The sequence below is a fragment of the Callithrix jacchus genome, chromosome 11, assembly GCF_049354715.1.
Source record: "Callithrix jacchus isolate 240 chromosome 11, calJac240_pri, whole genome shotgun sequence".
NCBI lineage: Eukaryota > Metazoa > Chordata > Mammalia > Primates > Cebidae > Callithrix > Callithrix jacchus.
In genome coordinates, this window is record NC_133512.1 from 23,207,369 (window position 1) to 23,221,348 (window position 13,980).

General features: G+C 40.9%; 1 protein-coding gene across 2 annotated transcripts in view; it reads left to right on the plus strand.

Annotated features, from left to right (window-relative positions):
• LOC144578335 (uncharacterized) overlaps nucleotides 1-13,980 on the plus strand; it is a 63,307-nt gene that overhangs the window by 6,490 nt on the left and 42,837 nt on the right. For both annotated transcript variants that reach the window (XR_013523890.1, XM_078342477.1), the window contains exon 2: nucleotides 2,239-2,558. Coding sequence is in view for 1 of the 2 variants with exons in the window: in XM_078342477.1 (XP_078198603.1) it covers nucleotides 2,239-2,558 (320 nt within the window). In the remaining variant the exon portion in view is untranslated. The remainder of the gene's footprint in view (nucleotides 1-2,238; nucleotides 2,559-13,980) is intronic.

A 13,980-nucleotide genomic window follows, 5' to 3' on the forward strand; every position in this document is an offset into this window, starting at 1 on the left:
TAACATTTCTCCACGGTAGTAGGTGATCTCCTAACCTCACCGCTCCTACTCATCTGCCTCCTAGGGATTTTCTTTTTCTGTCCCTAACTTAATGGCATGAGACTCCTTCCTGTGGTCTGCCCCTCCATCCCCATGGGAAGTTGGATGCTTGGTGTCTCTGCTGAACATAGGCAGAGAAGAATTTGGATGGGAATGCTGGGCTGCACGAATGTGGAACTTCAAAGTGTTTCCTTAATATTTTGGGAAGTAGACTGTTGGTGTAGAGTTAGGCTACTCATACATTTCCTCCTAAGAGTTTGCATAGCGTGGATACACAGCTTGAAGAACCTCAGCAGGAATGATGTATGTGAAAATTGCATTCCAATAGTATGTTTGTAATAGTATGTTTTAAGATAAAAATAGTTTAGACTGACAAGCCATTCATTATAATAGATAATGGAGTTTTGTTTTTGGAGTCTTCTTTAATTAAAGTGCTCCTTAGTAGAGTCCTTGAAACTAGAATTAGGAAAGCTAGCTACATCCTGTTCTTCATGTAACTTGTTGGGATATCTTGGGAGAGTCACCTCTTGACAGCTGAGAAGATTGGTTGGAGGTCACAGATTGGAGTTTTCTTTCAGCTCCATGTTCTGTGACTCTCGAATGACTACTGAGAACATGTGATGGTTGGGAGGTTGGTAGTGACAGCACTTCCCGGTGGTGTGAATGGGCAGGTCAGAGAAGACTGAATGTACTGAGTGAGCAGGGGCAGTGGCATGGTGAGGTCTATCAAGTCTGGGGGTTCTGTGTTAGAAGTCTCAGGTGTTAGGAGAGAGGGTTCTTGTTGCTTTGCTTTTGTGGAGTTAAGATGAAGATCTGGAATATTAGGAGAGTGAGAAGCTTTGAGAGCAAAGGACTCAAAGGGGTGGAAACACGAATGTTAGAATCAAGTCAGGGCTTCAGGTTATCTGCAGAAGTAAAAGTGATTCTGGTGTTGTTTCCAGTTTTTTAACTTTTTAGGATTTCATTAATTTTTTTCTCCTCTGTCTACATCATCATCTCCCTACGCTATTTGGTGTGTGCTGCGTAAGTTTTTACTTCTTTTGCCAGCAGGAGCTGGGGCAAGTTACTTAACCTCTCCACGCCTTATTTTTTCTCATTTTTGAAATGTTACGCTGTCGTCTTCATAGGATTTTTGTGAGCGTTTTGAGAAATGTTTATAGAATCCTTTGACACAATTAGTCTGTTAGCATCCTTTGGACTGCCTGTGCAGTGCACAGAACATTGTTATTTAATACCTGTCTGCATTCTAGCCCTTTGGAATCTGACTCCGACCCATTTCTCAGGTTGCTCTCTCAGCCTTTCCTCCCTCCAGTTGTTGTAAGAGCTTTTGCCATTCCTTGACAAGCCTGTTCTTGGAGCTATGGCATTTCCTCCAATTCCTATGGAAAATGTGCCTCTCATTCAAGGTCTAACTGGGATCCTCCTTGTTCCAGGAAGTCTCCCTAGAATTCTTTTGCCAGACGTGCTCATTCCCACCCATTCTGACAGGGAATCAAGGGTTCTGTCGTGCCCACTCTTGTATCAGAGTTTTCATGTGTGGGTATGTCTTGGTTGTATGTTTTTGATAAAGAGATCCCAGCACCTTCATGGATGTGACTGTGTCCCAGAGAAGGTTAGGAACTTGTTTACACACCAGAATTTTGAGTTCTTAGGAGGCGGCAGAAACCATTTTGATGTTTTTTTTGTGTGTGTGTTTCTTGCACCCTGTAGGCACATAGTGGATGTTTGTTGAACTGAATGGCCATGCAGTGTGGTGAAAAATAGCAGCAGTCCAGTAAAACTGGTTGCATTTTGGGAATTGAAGTTCAGCCATGTTTTCATGTTTCATTTGTGAGTCTGAATTTTGGTGCCTTTATAACCCACAATTGTACCAGGATTGTGTATTCTTTGTATTGTGAACAAGACTGAGGTCTATAAAAATGACAGCAAAGACCATCTAACTGTGCATCTTTTAGGTATGTAATAATGTTAGCTTGGCTTGTAAGTTTTTGATTTTGTTGATTTTGGAACCCTCCTGTTAAATATTGTTTACCTGTCAGTTTTTGGTGAAGTGGCAGGGCATTTCCATTTTGCCAATGGGAAAACTTGTCAGTTTATGGCTTTTGGTTCTCTCCTTACCAGATTTTACCACATTTCCACAAGATATATGGTACATTACTGGGCAGATGAACTGATTGCTGGATTGCTGTTTGATTTTAGGTATTCAAAACCTTTGACCACATGGCCCATCAGGATGATAAGAGAAGGCAGGAACTTGAAGAGAAAATCAGAAGAAAGGAAGAAGAAGAGGCCAAGATTGTGTCAGCTGCTATAGCTGAGAAGGAGCCAGTCCTGGTACCAGTCCAGGAAATAGAGATTGACTCCACCACAGAATTGGGTGGGCCTCAGGAAGTAGAGAAAGTGCAGCCTCCAGGCCCACAGGCCCCTGTGAAGGAAATGGCTCATGGCTCGGAGGCAGAAGCTCCAGGAGCAGTTACTGGTGCTGCTGAAATCCCTAGGGAACCACCAGCTCTTCCCAGGTAGGAATTTCTACTTTGCAGCTTCCTTCTTTCTTGCTTAACATCTGGTGTTTAGGTTTGTCCATAATTCATTCTTACTTTGTAACACACCAATTCTTGATCTCAGTATTTATTTAGTTCTTCATATTTGCAAACTGCGCATTACAGTGTTTCAGTTACATAGGATGGGAGGTCAGTTGGCTTAAGATCATTTTCCTTTTTATTAGGTAAGGTGGATAGTCATACAACCATTTGAAATTCAGAGCCAAAATTAGAGCACTTGACTCCTCTCACAAAGACCTAACTTTATCTCTGTTTAGAGGCTTAGCCTCAGCCTCAATTGTGTTTTTCTCTGCAGGAGCACTGCTAGGATGTGCTCACAGTGTAATGGACTCCTGAAATGACAGTCTGTTTTAGGTGACTGCATTCACATCCTGGCTATGCCGCTTCCTAAATGTATTACCTTGAGCAAGCAGTATAACCTTTCTGTGAATTGATTTTCTCCTCTGAAATGTAGGTGATAATAATAGTACTTGTCTCATAGAGCTGTTGTGAATTTTAAATGAGCCGATAGTCAAGCAGCTAATGAGCAGTAGAGCTTGAATATGACATAAGGTTTCTCTGAATCAAGCCTCATGCTGTCCTGGTACTCACTTTTTAGGAGTTGTGTTTCGTGGGTGCTCTAAACTTAGTTATACAGTCCTTCCTTGCAGTCTAAGTGAGAGGAGCTGATCCCTTCTTGTGTGGGAGTTGTAGCAGTGTCTGCAAGACAGCCACGATCCTCCTGGCCTGCTTTGTTTTTTGAAAATTCACTCTCCCCTCCTTGATAGGATGGGTCACCTGTGTCCCCTTGAATCTCTGCTACCTTGAGTTCTCTTCGGTTTTTCTCACTCCTGTGCTCTGTTTCTGACCTGTTTTGGGGGGAGATTGGTGTGTGTGTGTGTGCGTGCACGTGCGCATGCTCGTGCGTGTACACATGCGCACACACTTTTTAACAGAGACAAGGTCTTATTCTGTTGCCCAGGCTGGAGTGCAGTGGCATGATCATAGCTCAGTAGAATATTGAACCCCTGGGCTCCAGCAATCATCTAGCCTCAGGCTCCTCGGTAGCTGGGACCACAGGCATGCACCACCATATCTAGTTAATTTTGTAATTTTTTGTAGAGATGTCTGCCACTATACCTGGCTAAATTTTAAATAGATTTTTTCACTATATTGCCTGGGCTGTGGGGGAGTTTTTGAATTTTGTATTTAGTTAATGAAGCAAAGTGAACAACTTGGAATGGCTTATAAAATATGGAGTAAGAGAAAATAAGTTTTGTGAAGGGGAGCAGCTCTTGAATACAAAGCTCTGGATGAGAAGGGGTGAAATAAGGCTTTAGAGATTGGAAGTGGAGAGTGTAGGGTGGAAGGCAGAGATCTGATATTTCCTTACAGATTTTCTTGAATATTTCTTGTGCAGATCTGCTGGTAGTGAATTCTTTCAGATTTTTTTGGCTGAAAATGCCTTTATTTCATCTTCCATTTCTGAGGATATTTTTGCTGTATGTAGAATTGCAGGTTGATGCCTTTTTTGTTTTTGTTTTTCTTTACACATTTTAAAGACACATTTTAATCTTTACACAGTTATCATTCCATTGTCTTCTGGCTTGCATTGTTTCTGATGAGAAGTGAGTAGACATTCTTTGTTCCCTGCATGCAAGATATCCCCATTCTCTTGCTATATATGAGCTGCTTTTAAGTTATTATCATTAGTTTGAGCAATTTGATTAAGATTTACTGTGGTGTTTTTTCCTGTGTTTATTTTATTTAGGGACTTTTGAGCCCACCCCTCACCCCCAAAACAAACACACACTTAGATCTGTTTTCTCTTTGCCGTTTTTTTGGAATAGTTTCTGTTGACCTGTCTTCAACTCTACTGTCATTTCTCCTTTAGTGTTTAATCTTTAGTTAAACTCATCTAGTAACTTTTTAATTTCAGATAGTTTATTTTTCAGCCCTGCAGGTTTCTTTTGATTGTTTTTTATGGCTTTGATTCCTACCTTGGTTTTTCTTTAAATCCTTTAATATAATAGTTTAAAGTCTTTATCTGCTAATTCCATTGTCTCTGTCATTTCTTGGTTTATTTCTATGGATTGAGTTTTCTCCTGATTTTGGGTTACATTTTCTTTTTCCTTCAAATGTCTGATAATTTTTGATTGGATGCTAGACATTAATGAATGCTATATTGTCAAGTCTCTGGGTTTTGGTTTCTTCTGTTGAGTGTTGAGTTTTGTTCTTGCAGGCATTTAATTTATTTGCTGATCAGAATGATCTTTTTGAAGCTTGTTTTTTGTTTTTATTGGTTGATCAATTGATTGTAGAGATGGAGTGTTAATATGTTGCCTAGGCTGGTCTCGAACTCCTGGTCCCAAATGATCTTCCCACCTTGGCTTCTCAAAGTGCTGGGATGATAGGTGTGCACCACTGTGCCTGGCCTTGTTTTTCTGCTTTGTTAAGATGTGTCTAGGATACTTTTATTTTAGAACTAGATTAGTCTTCTAAGACATGACCTTTGTTGGTCTTCTGAGTGCTCCAGCTCTTTAGTGAGCACTTCCCATTCAGGCTGGTTGAGGCTTGAACATCTCCCAACTCTTGGGATTGTCCATGTCAGTTAGTTTCCTGCTTGTCTCATGGAGTTGCACTTCACATATGTGCAGTTTTGTATTTGACCAAAGACTCAGGGAATCCTATGAGGTTTTCTGGAGTTCTTTCTACTCCTTACCAGTAGTAGTCTTTCAATAAAATAATCAGATGTGAGAATGAAGATTGGCTATACAAAGTTGTTTGTCATAGTCCACTCAGGCTGCTATAACAAAATAATATAGCCTGGGTGGCTTATAGACAACAGAAATTTATTGCTCACAGTTCTGGAGACTGGAAGTCTAAGATCAAGATACTGGAAGATTCAACGTCTGGGGAGGGCCCACTTTCTGATTCATAACCTCTGTTACCTTGCCGTGTCCTCAAATGGTGGAAGAGGCGAGAGAAGTCTCTGAAGTCTCTTTTGTAAGGGCACTAATTGCAGTCATGAAGGCAGAGCCGTAATCACCATTATCTTGGGATTAAGATTTAGCATAGGAATTTTGGGAAACAAACATTCAGTTTATAGCATTGTTCACTTCAGTTTTATTTATTCCAACATTACTTATATTAGCAAAATATTGGAAGAATGCTGAATTTCTGTAGTAAGAGAGTTGATAAGTAAATTTATAAAATGCTTTTAAAGAGTACTGACATGGATATTGTGTTGGTCAGTTTTGTTTGTCAGTTTGGCAAAGCGACAGTCCTGGTTATTCAGTCAAACACTCACCTTGGCATTGCCATCAAGCTATTTTGTGGATGTGATAAAAATTAATAATTGGTTGACTTTAAGAAAGGGTGATTGTCATAGGTGATCTGAGTGGGCCTGATCTATCAGCTGAAAGTCTGAAGAGCACAGCAGAGCTCCCCTAAAGTAGAAGAAATTTCTCTGATGGACAGCAGCTGCACTCAATTTCTGGAGAGTTCCACATTGGCCTGCCATGTGGATTTCAGACTGGCCTAGCCAGCCCCCACGATCATGTAAGCCAATTTCTTGTAGTAACTCTCTTAATAAATCTTTTCTCTTGGTATCCACAGTGGATTGGTTACAGGACCCTTGTGGATACCAAAATTCATGGATGCTTAGGTCTTTTATATAAAAGAGTATAATATTTGTGTATAACCTATGCACATTCTCCCATATACTTTATTTTTAATTTTGTTATTACTATGTTTTTTTTAGAAGGATGGGGTTTCACTATGTTGGCCAGGATGGTCTTGATCGCCTGACATTGTGATCTGCCCACCTTGGCCTCCCAAAGTGCTGGGATTACAGGTGTGAGCCACTGCACCCAGCCCTCCCATATACTTTAAATCATCTCTATTTTACTTATAATCCCTAATACGATGTAAATGCTATGTAAATAGTTGTTACGCTGTATTATTTAGGGAATAATAACAAGATGTTCATATATGTTCAGTACAAACAAAACCATTTAAAAATTTTTTTTGGATATATGTATTTTTTGATACAGGGTCTTGCTCTCTTGCCCAGATTGGAGTGCAGTGGCATGATCTTGGCCCACTGCAGCCTCTACCTCCTGAGCTAAAGCAGTCCTCCTGTCCCAGCTCCCAAGTAGCTGAGATACAGGTATGTGTCACCTTGCCCAACTGATTTTTGTATTTTTGTAGAGATAAGGTCTTGCCATGTTGCCCAGGCTGGTGTTGAACTCCTGAGCTCAAGTGATCCACTCGCCTCAGCCTCCTAAAGTGCTGGAATTGCAGGTGTGAGCCACCATGCCCAGCCTTTTTTGGGGGATATTTTTGATGTGCATCAAATATTTTGATCAATATATTTTTTTGCTGTGACAGAGTCTTGCTCTGTCACCAGGTACCAGGCTGGAGTGCAGTGGTGTGATCTCGGCGCACTGCAGCCTCTGCCTCCTGGGTTCATGCAGTTCTCCTGCCTCAGCCTCCTGAGTAGCTGAGACTACAGGCTCATGCCACCATGCCCAGCTAATTTTTGTATTTTTTAATAGAGACGGGGTTTGACCATGTTGGCCAGGATGGTCTCCATCTCTTGACCTTGTGGTCCACCCGCCTTGACCTCCCAAAGTGCTGGGATTACAGGCGTGAGCTACCGCGCCCGGCTTGATCAATGTTTTTTTTGGGAATATTTTGATTTGGTTTATGGAACCCATGGATAGTGAGGGCTGACTATCTGCTGCTGCTTCTTTCATGGAACCTTGAGTTATACAGGTATATTCATGATATAATGTTAAGTGAGAAGGGGAGAATTCAAACTATATAGTCTAGTATCACATTTGAAAACTTTAAAAATTACATATATGTACAAAAAAAGACTGGAAGAAAGTAATAGTAGTAATCACAGAATGGTGAAATTATGAGTGTTCTTCATTTTATCTTTGTTTCTTACTGTATTTTCTAATGTATCGGTAATGACCATTTATTTTGTTGTATTAATTTTTTTGTATTCCCTTTATAATCTAAAAAATGAAAAGAGGGTATTTGGTTTTGATTTCTGAGTAATAGACTAGAATAGCTACTTTGTTGTTTCGTAGAGATCCTATTTTAAAATTCTTGAACCAATAAATTATGTTCTGGGTTAGAACTAGAGCTAGTTTTGTGAGTTCTACCTTAAAAATAAGTATAGAGTGAAGACTTGGATATGTTTCAGGAAAGCTAACCTTTCTATTAGGTAGCCTTCACTCTGTTCGGAATAGACTGATACTGCAAGAATCCTAATCAAACGTTTCCAAGGACTGGAACATTCTCAGCCTTCAGTTACTTGTTTTCCTTGAACAAAACAGGAAGTTGTGGCACTGAGCTCTAGTTATACATGAAATGTAGTGTTTTAGCAGTTCTGAAAATAGAATGTGAAAGACCATCCTTTTCCTTGTTCTACCTTTAGTGGTACCCCAAGTCCTCCCATCAGTGTTCAGGATGGTTTATCCTATAAACTGTAGATCTGCAGTTCTTTTAATTGAGTAATTTAAGGTAGTTATTCTTTTTTTTAAATTTTTTATTGCATTTTAGGTTTGGGGGTACATGTGCAGAACATGCAAGACAGTTGCATAGGTACACACATGGCAGTGTATTTTGCTTCCTTTCTCCCCTTCACCCACATTTGGCATTTCTCCCCAGGCTATCCCTCCCCACCTCCCCCTCCCACTGGCCCTCCCCATTTCCCCCCAATAGACTCCAGTGTTTAATACTCTTCTCTCTGTGTCCATGCGTTCTCATTTTTCATCACCCACCTATGAGTGAAAATATGCGGTGTTTCGTTTTCTGTTCTTGTGTCAGTTTGCTGAGGATGATGTTCTCCAGATTCATCCATGTCCCTACAAATGACACAAACTCATCATTTCTGATTGCTGCATAATATTCCATGGTGTATATGTGCCACCTTTTTCCAATCCAGTCTACCATCAATGGGCATTTGGGTTGATTCCAGGTCTTTGCTATTGTAAACAGTGCTGCAATGAACATTCGTGTACATGTGTCCTTATAGTAGAACGACTTACAGCCTTTTGGATAGATACTCAGTAATGGGATTGCTGGATCAAATGGAATTTCTATTTCTAAGGCCTTGAGGAATCGCCACACCGTCTTCCACAGTGGTTGAACTAATTTACACTCCCACCAACAGTGTAAAAGTGTTCCTTTTTCTCCACATCCTCTCCAGCATCTGTTGTCTCCAGATTTTTTGATGATCGCCATTCTAACTGGCGTGAGATGGTATCTCAATGTGGTTTTGATTTGCATCTCTCTGATGACCAGTGACGATGAGCATTTTTTCATATGATTGTTGGCCTCATATATGTCTTCTTTCATAAAGTGTCTGTTCATATCCTTTGCCCACTTTTGAATGGGCTTGTTTGTTTTTTTCCTGTAAATCCGTTTGAGTTCTTTGTAAATTCTGGATACCAGCCCTTTGTCAGATGGGTAAACTGCAAAAATTTTATCCAATTCTGTTGATTGCCGAATCACTCTAGTGACTGTTTCTTTTGCTGTGCAGAAGCTGTGGAGTTTGATTAGGTCCCATTTGTCTATTTTGGCTTTTGTTGCCAATGCTTTTGGTGTTTTGTTCATGAAGTCCTTGCCTACTCCTATGTCCTGGATAGTTTTGCCTAGATGTCCTTCTAGGGTTTTTATCGTGCCAGGCCTTATGTTTAAGTCTTTAATCCATCTGGAGTTAATTTTAGTGTAAGGTGTCAGGAAGGGGTCCAGTTTCTGCTTTCTGCACATGGCTAGCGAGTTTTCCCAACACCATTTGTTGAACATGGAATCCTTTCCCCATTGCTTGTTTTTGACAGGTTTATCAAAGATTGTACAGTTGTAGATATGTTGTGTTGCCTCTGTTGCCTCTGTTTTGTTCCATTGGTCTATATCTCTGTTTTGGTACCAGTACCATGCTGTTTTGATTACTGTAGCCTTGTAGTATAGTTTGAAATCCGGTAGTGTGATGCCCCCCGCTGTGTTCTTTTTGCTTAGAATTGACTTGGCTATGCGGGCTCTCTTTTGGTTCCATATGAAGTTCATGGTGGTTTTCTCCAGTTCTGTGAAGAAAGTCGATGGTAGCTTGATGGGTATAGCATTGATTCTGTAATTACTTTGGGCAGTATAGCCATTTTCACGATATTAATTCTTCCTAACCATGAACATGGAATGTTTCTCCATCTGTTTGTGTCCTCTCTGATTTCGTTGAGCAGTGGTGTGTAGTTTTCCTTGAAGAGATCCCTTACATTCCTTGTGAGTTGTATTCCAAGGTATTTTATTCTTTTTGTAGCAATTGTGAATGGCAGTTCGTTCTTGATTTGGCTTTCTTTAAGTCTGTTATTAATGTAGAGGAAGGCTTGTGATTTTTGCACATTGATTTTATATCCTGAGACTTTGCTGAAGTAGCTTATCAGTTTCGGGAGTTTTTGGGCTGAGGCGATGGGGTCTTCTAGGTATACTATCATGTCGTCTGCAAATAGAGACAATTTGGCTTCCACCTTTCCTATTTGAATACCCTTTATTTCTTTTTCTTGCCTGATTGCTGTGGCTAGAACTTCCAGTACTATATTGAATAGGAGTGGTGAAAGAGGGCATCCTTGTCTAGTGCCGGATTTCAAAGGGAATGCTTCCAGTTTTTGCCCATTCAGTATGATATTGGCTGTTGGTTTGTCATAAATAGCTTTTATTACTTTGAGATATGTTCCATCAATACCGAGTTTATTGAGGGTTTTTAGCATAAAGGGCTGTTGAATTTTGTCAAATGCCTTCTCTGCGTCAATTGAGATAATCGTGTGGTTTTTGTTTATGGTTCTGTTTATGTGGTGAATTACGTTTATAGACTTGCGTATGTTGAACCATCCTTGCATCCCCGGGATGAATCCTACTTGATCATCATGGATAAGTTTCTTGATTTGCTGTTGCAATCGGCTTGCCAATATTTTATTGAAGATTTTTGCATCTATGTTCATCATGGATATTGGCCTGAAGTTTTCTTTTCTTGTTGGGTCTCTGCCGGGTTTTGGTATCAGGATGATATTGGGTTCATAGAATGATTTGGGAAGGATTCCTTCTTTTTGGATTATTTGGAATAGTTTCAGAAGGAATGGTACCATCTCCTCTTTGTGTGTCTGGTAGAATTCGGCTGTGAACCCGTCTGGACCTGGGCTTTTTTTGTTTGGTTGGCTCTTAATTGCTGCCTCGACTTCTGCCCTTGTTATTGGTCTATTCATAGTTTCAACTTCCTCCTGGTTTAGGCTTGGGAGGACAGAGGAGTCCAGGAATTTATCCATTTCTTCCAGGTTTGCTAGCTTATGTGCATAGAGTTGTTTGTAATATTTTCTTATGATGGTTTGAATTTCTGTGGAATCTGTGGTGATTTCCCCTTTATCATTTTTTATTGCATCTATTTGGTTGTTCTCTCTTTTCTTTTTAATCAATCTGGCTAGTGGTCTGTCTATTTTGTTGATCTTTTCAAAAAACCAGCTCTTGGATTTATTGATTTTTTGGAGGGTTTTTCGTGTCTCAATCTCCTTCAGTTCAGCTCTGATCTTAGTTATTTCTTGTCTTCTGCTGGGTTTTGAGTTTTTTTGATCTTGCTCCTCTAGCTCTTTCCATTTTGACGATAGGGTGTCAATTTTGGATCTCTCCATTCTTCTCATATGGGCACTTATTGCTATATACTTTCCTCTAGAGACTGCTTTAAATGTGTCCCAGAGATTCTGGCATGTTGTGTCTTCATTCTCGTTGGTTTCGAAGAACTTCTTTATTTCTGCCTTCATTTCGTTGTTTATCCAGTCAACATTCAAGAGCCAGTTGTTCAGTTTCCATGAAGCTGTGCGGTTCTGGGTTGGTTTCTGAATTCTGAGTTCTAACTTGATTGCACTGTGGTCTGAGAGGCTGTTTGTTATGATTTCAGTTGTTTTGCATTTGCTGAGCAGTGCTTTTTTTCTGTCCGGTTGATCTGTCTAGTATTGACAGTGGAGTGTTAAAGTCTCCCCCTATAATTGTGTGGGAGTCTAAGTCTCTTTGTAAGTCGTTAAGAACTTGCCTTATGTATCTGGGTGCTCCTGTGTTGGGTCCATATATGTTTAGGATCGTTAGCTCTTCTTGTTGTATCAATCCTTTTACCATTATGTAATGGCCTTCTTTGTCTCTTTTGATCTTTGTTGCTTTAAAGTCTATTTTATCCGAGATGAGAATTGCAACTCCTGCTTGTTTTTGCTCTCCATTTGCTTGGTAAATCTTCCTCCATCCCTTTATTTTGAGCCTTTGTGTATCCTTGCATGCGAGATGGGTTTCCTGGATACAGCACACTGATGGGTTTTGGATTTTTATCCAATTTGCCAGTCTGTGTCTTTTGATTGGTGCATTTAATCCATTTACATTTAGGGTTAGTATTGTTATGTGTGAATTTGATACTGCCATTTTGATGCTAGCTGGCTGTTTTTCCTGTTAATTGTTGTAGATTCTTCATTATGTTGATGCTCTTTAGCAATTAGTGTGATTTTGGAATGGCTGGTACTGGTTGTTCCTTTCTATGTGTAGTGCCTCTTTTAGGAGCTCTTGTAAAGCAGGCCTGGTGGTGACAAAATCTCTGAGTACTTGCTTGTTCGCAAAGGATTTTATTTTTCCTTCACTTCTGAAGCTCAGTTTGTCTGGATATGAAATTCTGGGTTGAAAGTTCTTTTCTTTAAGGATGTTGAATATTGGCCCCCACTCTCTTCTGGCTTGCAGAGTTTCTGCCGAGAGATCTGCTGTGAGTCTGATGGGCTTCCCTTTGTGGGTGACCTGACCTTTCTCTCTGGCTGCCCTTAGTATTTTCTCCTTTATTTCAACCTTGTTGAATCTGACGATTATGTGCCTTGGGGTTGCTCTTCTTGCCGAATATCTTTGTGGTATTCTCTGTATTTCCTGCAATTGAGTGTTGGCCTGTCTTGCTAGGTGGGGGAAATTTTCCTGGATAATGTCCTGAAGAGTATTTTCCAACTTGGATTCATTCTGTTCGTCACATTCTGGTACACTTATCAAACATAGGTTAGGTCTCTTCACATAGTCCCACATTTCTTGGAGACTTTGTTCATTCCTTTTTGTGCTTTTTTCTCTGATCTTGGTTTCTCGTTTTATTTCATTGAGTTGATCTTCGACTTCTGAAATTCTTTCTTCTGCTTGGTCAATTCGGCTATTGAAACTTGTGCATGCTTCGCGAAGTTCTCGTATTGTGCTTTTCAGCTCCTTTAATTCATTCATATTCCTCTCTAAGTTATCCATTCTTGTTATCATTTCCTCGAATCTTTTTTCAAGGTTCTTAGTTTCTTTGCATTGATTTGAAACATGTTCTTTTAGCTCACAAAAGTTTCTCATTATCCACCTTCTGAAGTCTAATTCCGTCATTTCGTCACAGTCATTCTCCATCCAGCTTTGTTCCCTTGCTGGTGTGGAGTTTTGGTTCTTTCTAGGAGGCGAGGTGTTCTGGTTTCGGGTGTTTTCCTCCTTTTTGTGCTGGTTTCTTCCCATCTTTGTGGATTTATCCACCTGTCATCTGTGTAGTTGCTGACTTTTTGATTGGGTCTCTGGGTGGACCCCCAGATTGTTGATGATGAAGTATTTCTGTTACTTGGTTTTCCTTCTACCAGTCTAGCCCCTTTGCTGTACGACTGCAGAAGTCCACTCCAGGCCCTGCTTGTCTGGGGTACACCAATAGCAGCTGCGGAACAGTAGGGATGCTACCAGTTTCTTTTTCTGCTATCTTTGTCCCAGAATGATGTCTGCCAGGTGTCAGTCTTTTGGATATAGAGGGGTCAGGGAGCTGCTTGAGGAGACAGTCTGTACTTTATAGGAGCTCAAGTGCTGAGCTGTGAGCTCTGATGTTCATTCACGGCTGTTAGGCTGCTATGTTTAGTTCTGCTGCAACAGAACTCAAAAAAAAAAGCCCTATTTTTCTCAGCTGCTCTTTCTGAAGGTATTGGGGCTTTATTTTTGATTGTCTGCCCGGTTGTCCTGCCTAGCTACGAGGCAGTGTTGTCCTGCCGAGGCTCTGCCCTGCTGGTGTGAGGTTTACCCTGTTTCTGCGGGCTCTGCCCTTCTGCTGTGGTCTCCGCCCTGCAGCCGCGGGCTCCGCCCTGCGGCGGAGTCTCTCTGTTGTACCGGGTTTCCTCGGCAACAGCAGGCTGCGTCAGCAATGGGCGTGTACCTCAGTAGGGGCTGATTGCCTCGGTAATGGCGGACGCCCCTCCCTCACGGAGCTGTGCCTTAAGGTAACCACCTAACAGCGAGGGTTTGGAATCCCGTTTTGTTTGTCGCACTGCGCTACCCCTAACGCTTTGTCCTGGGCTGGCTCACTGTTCAAGTCCCGTTCAGTCTC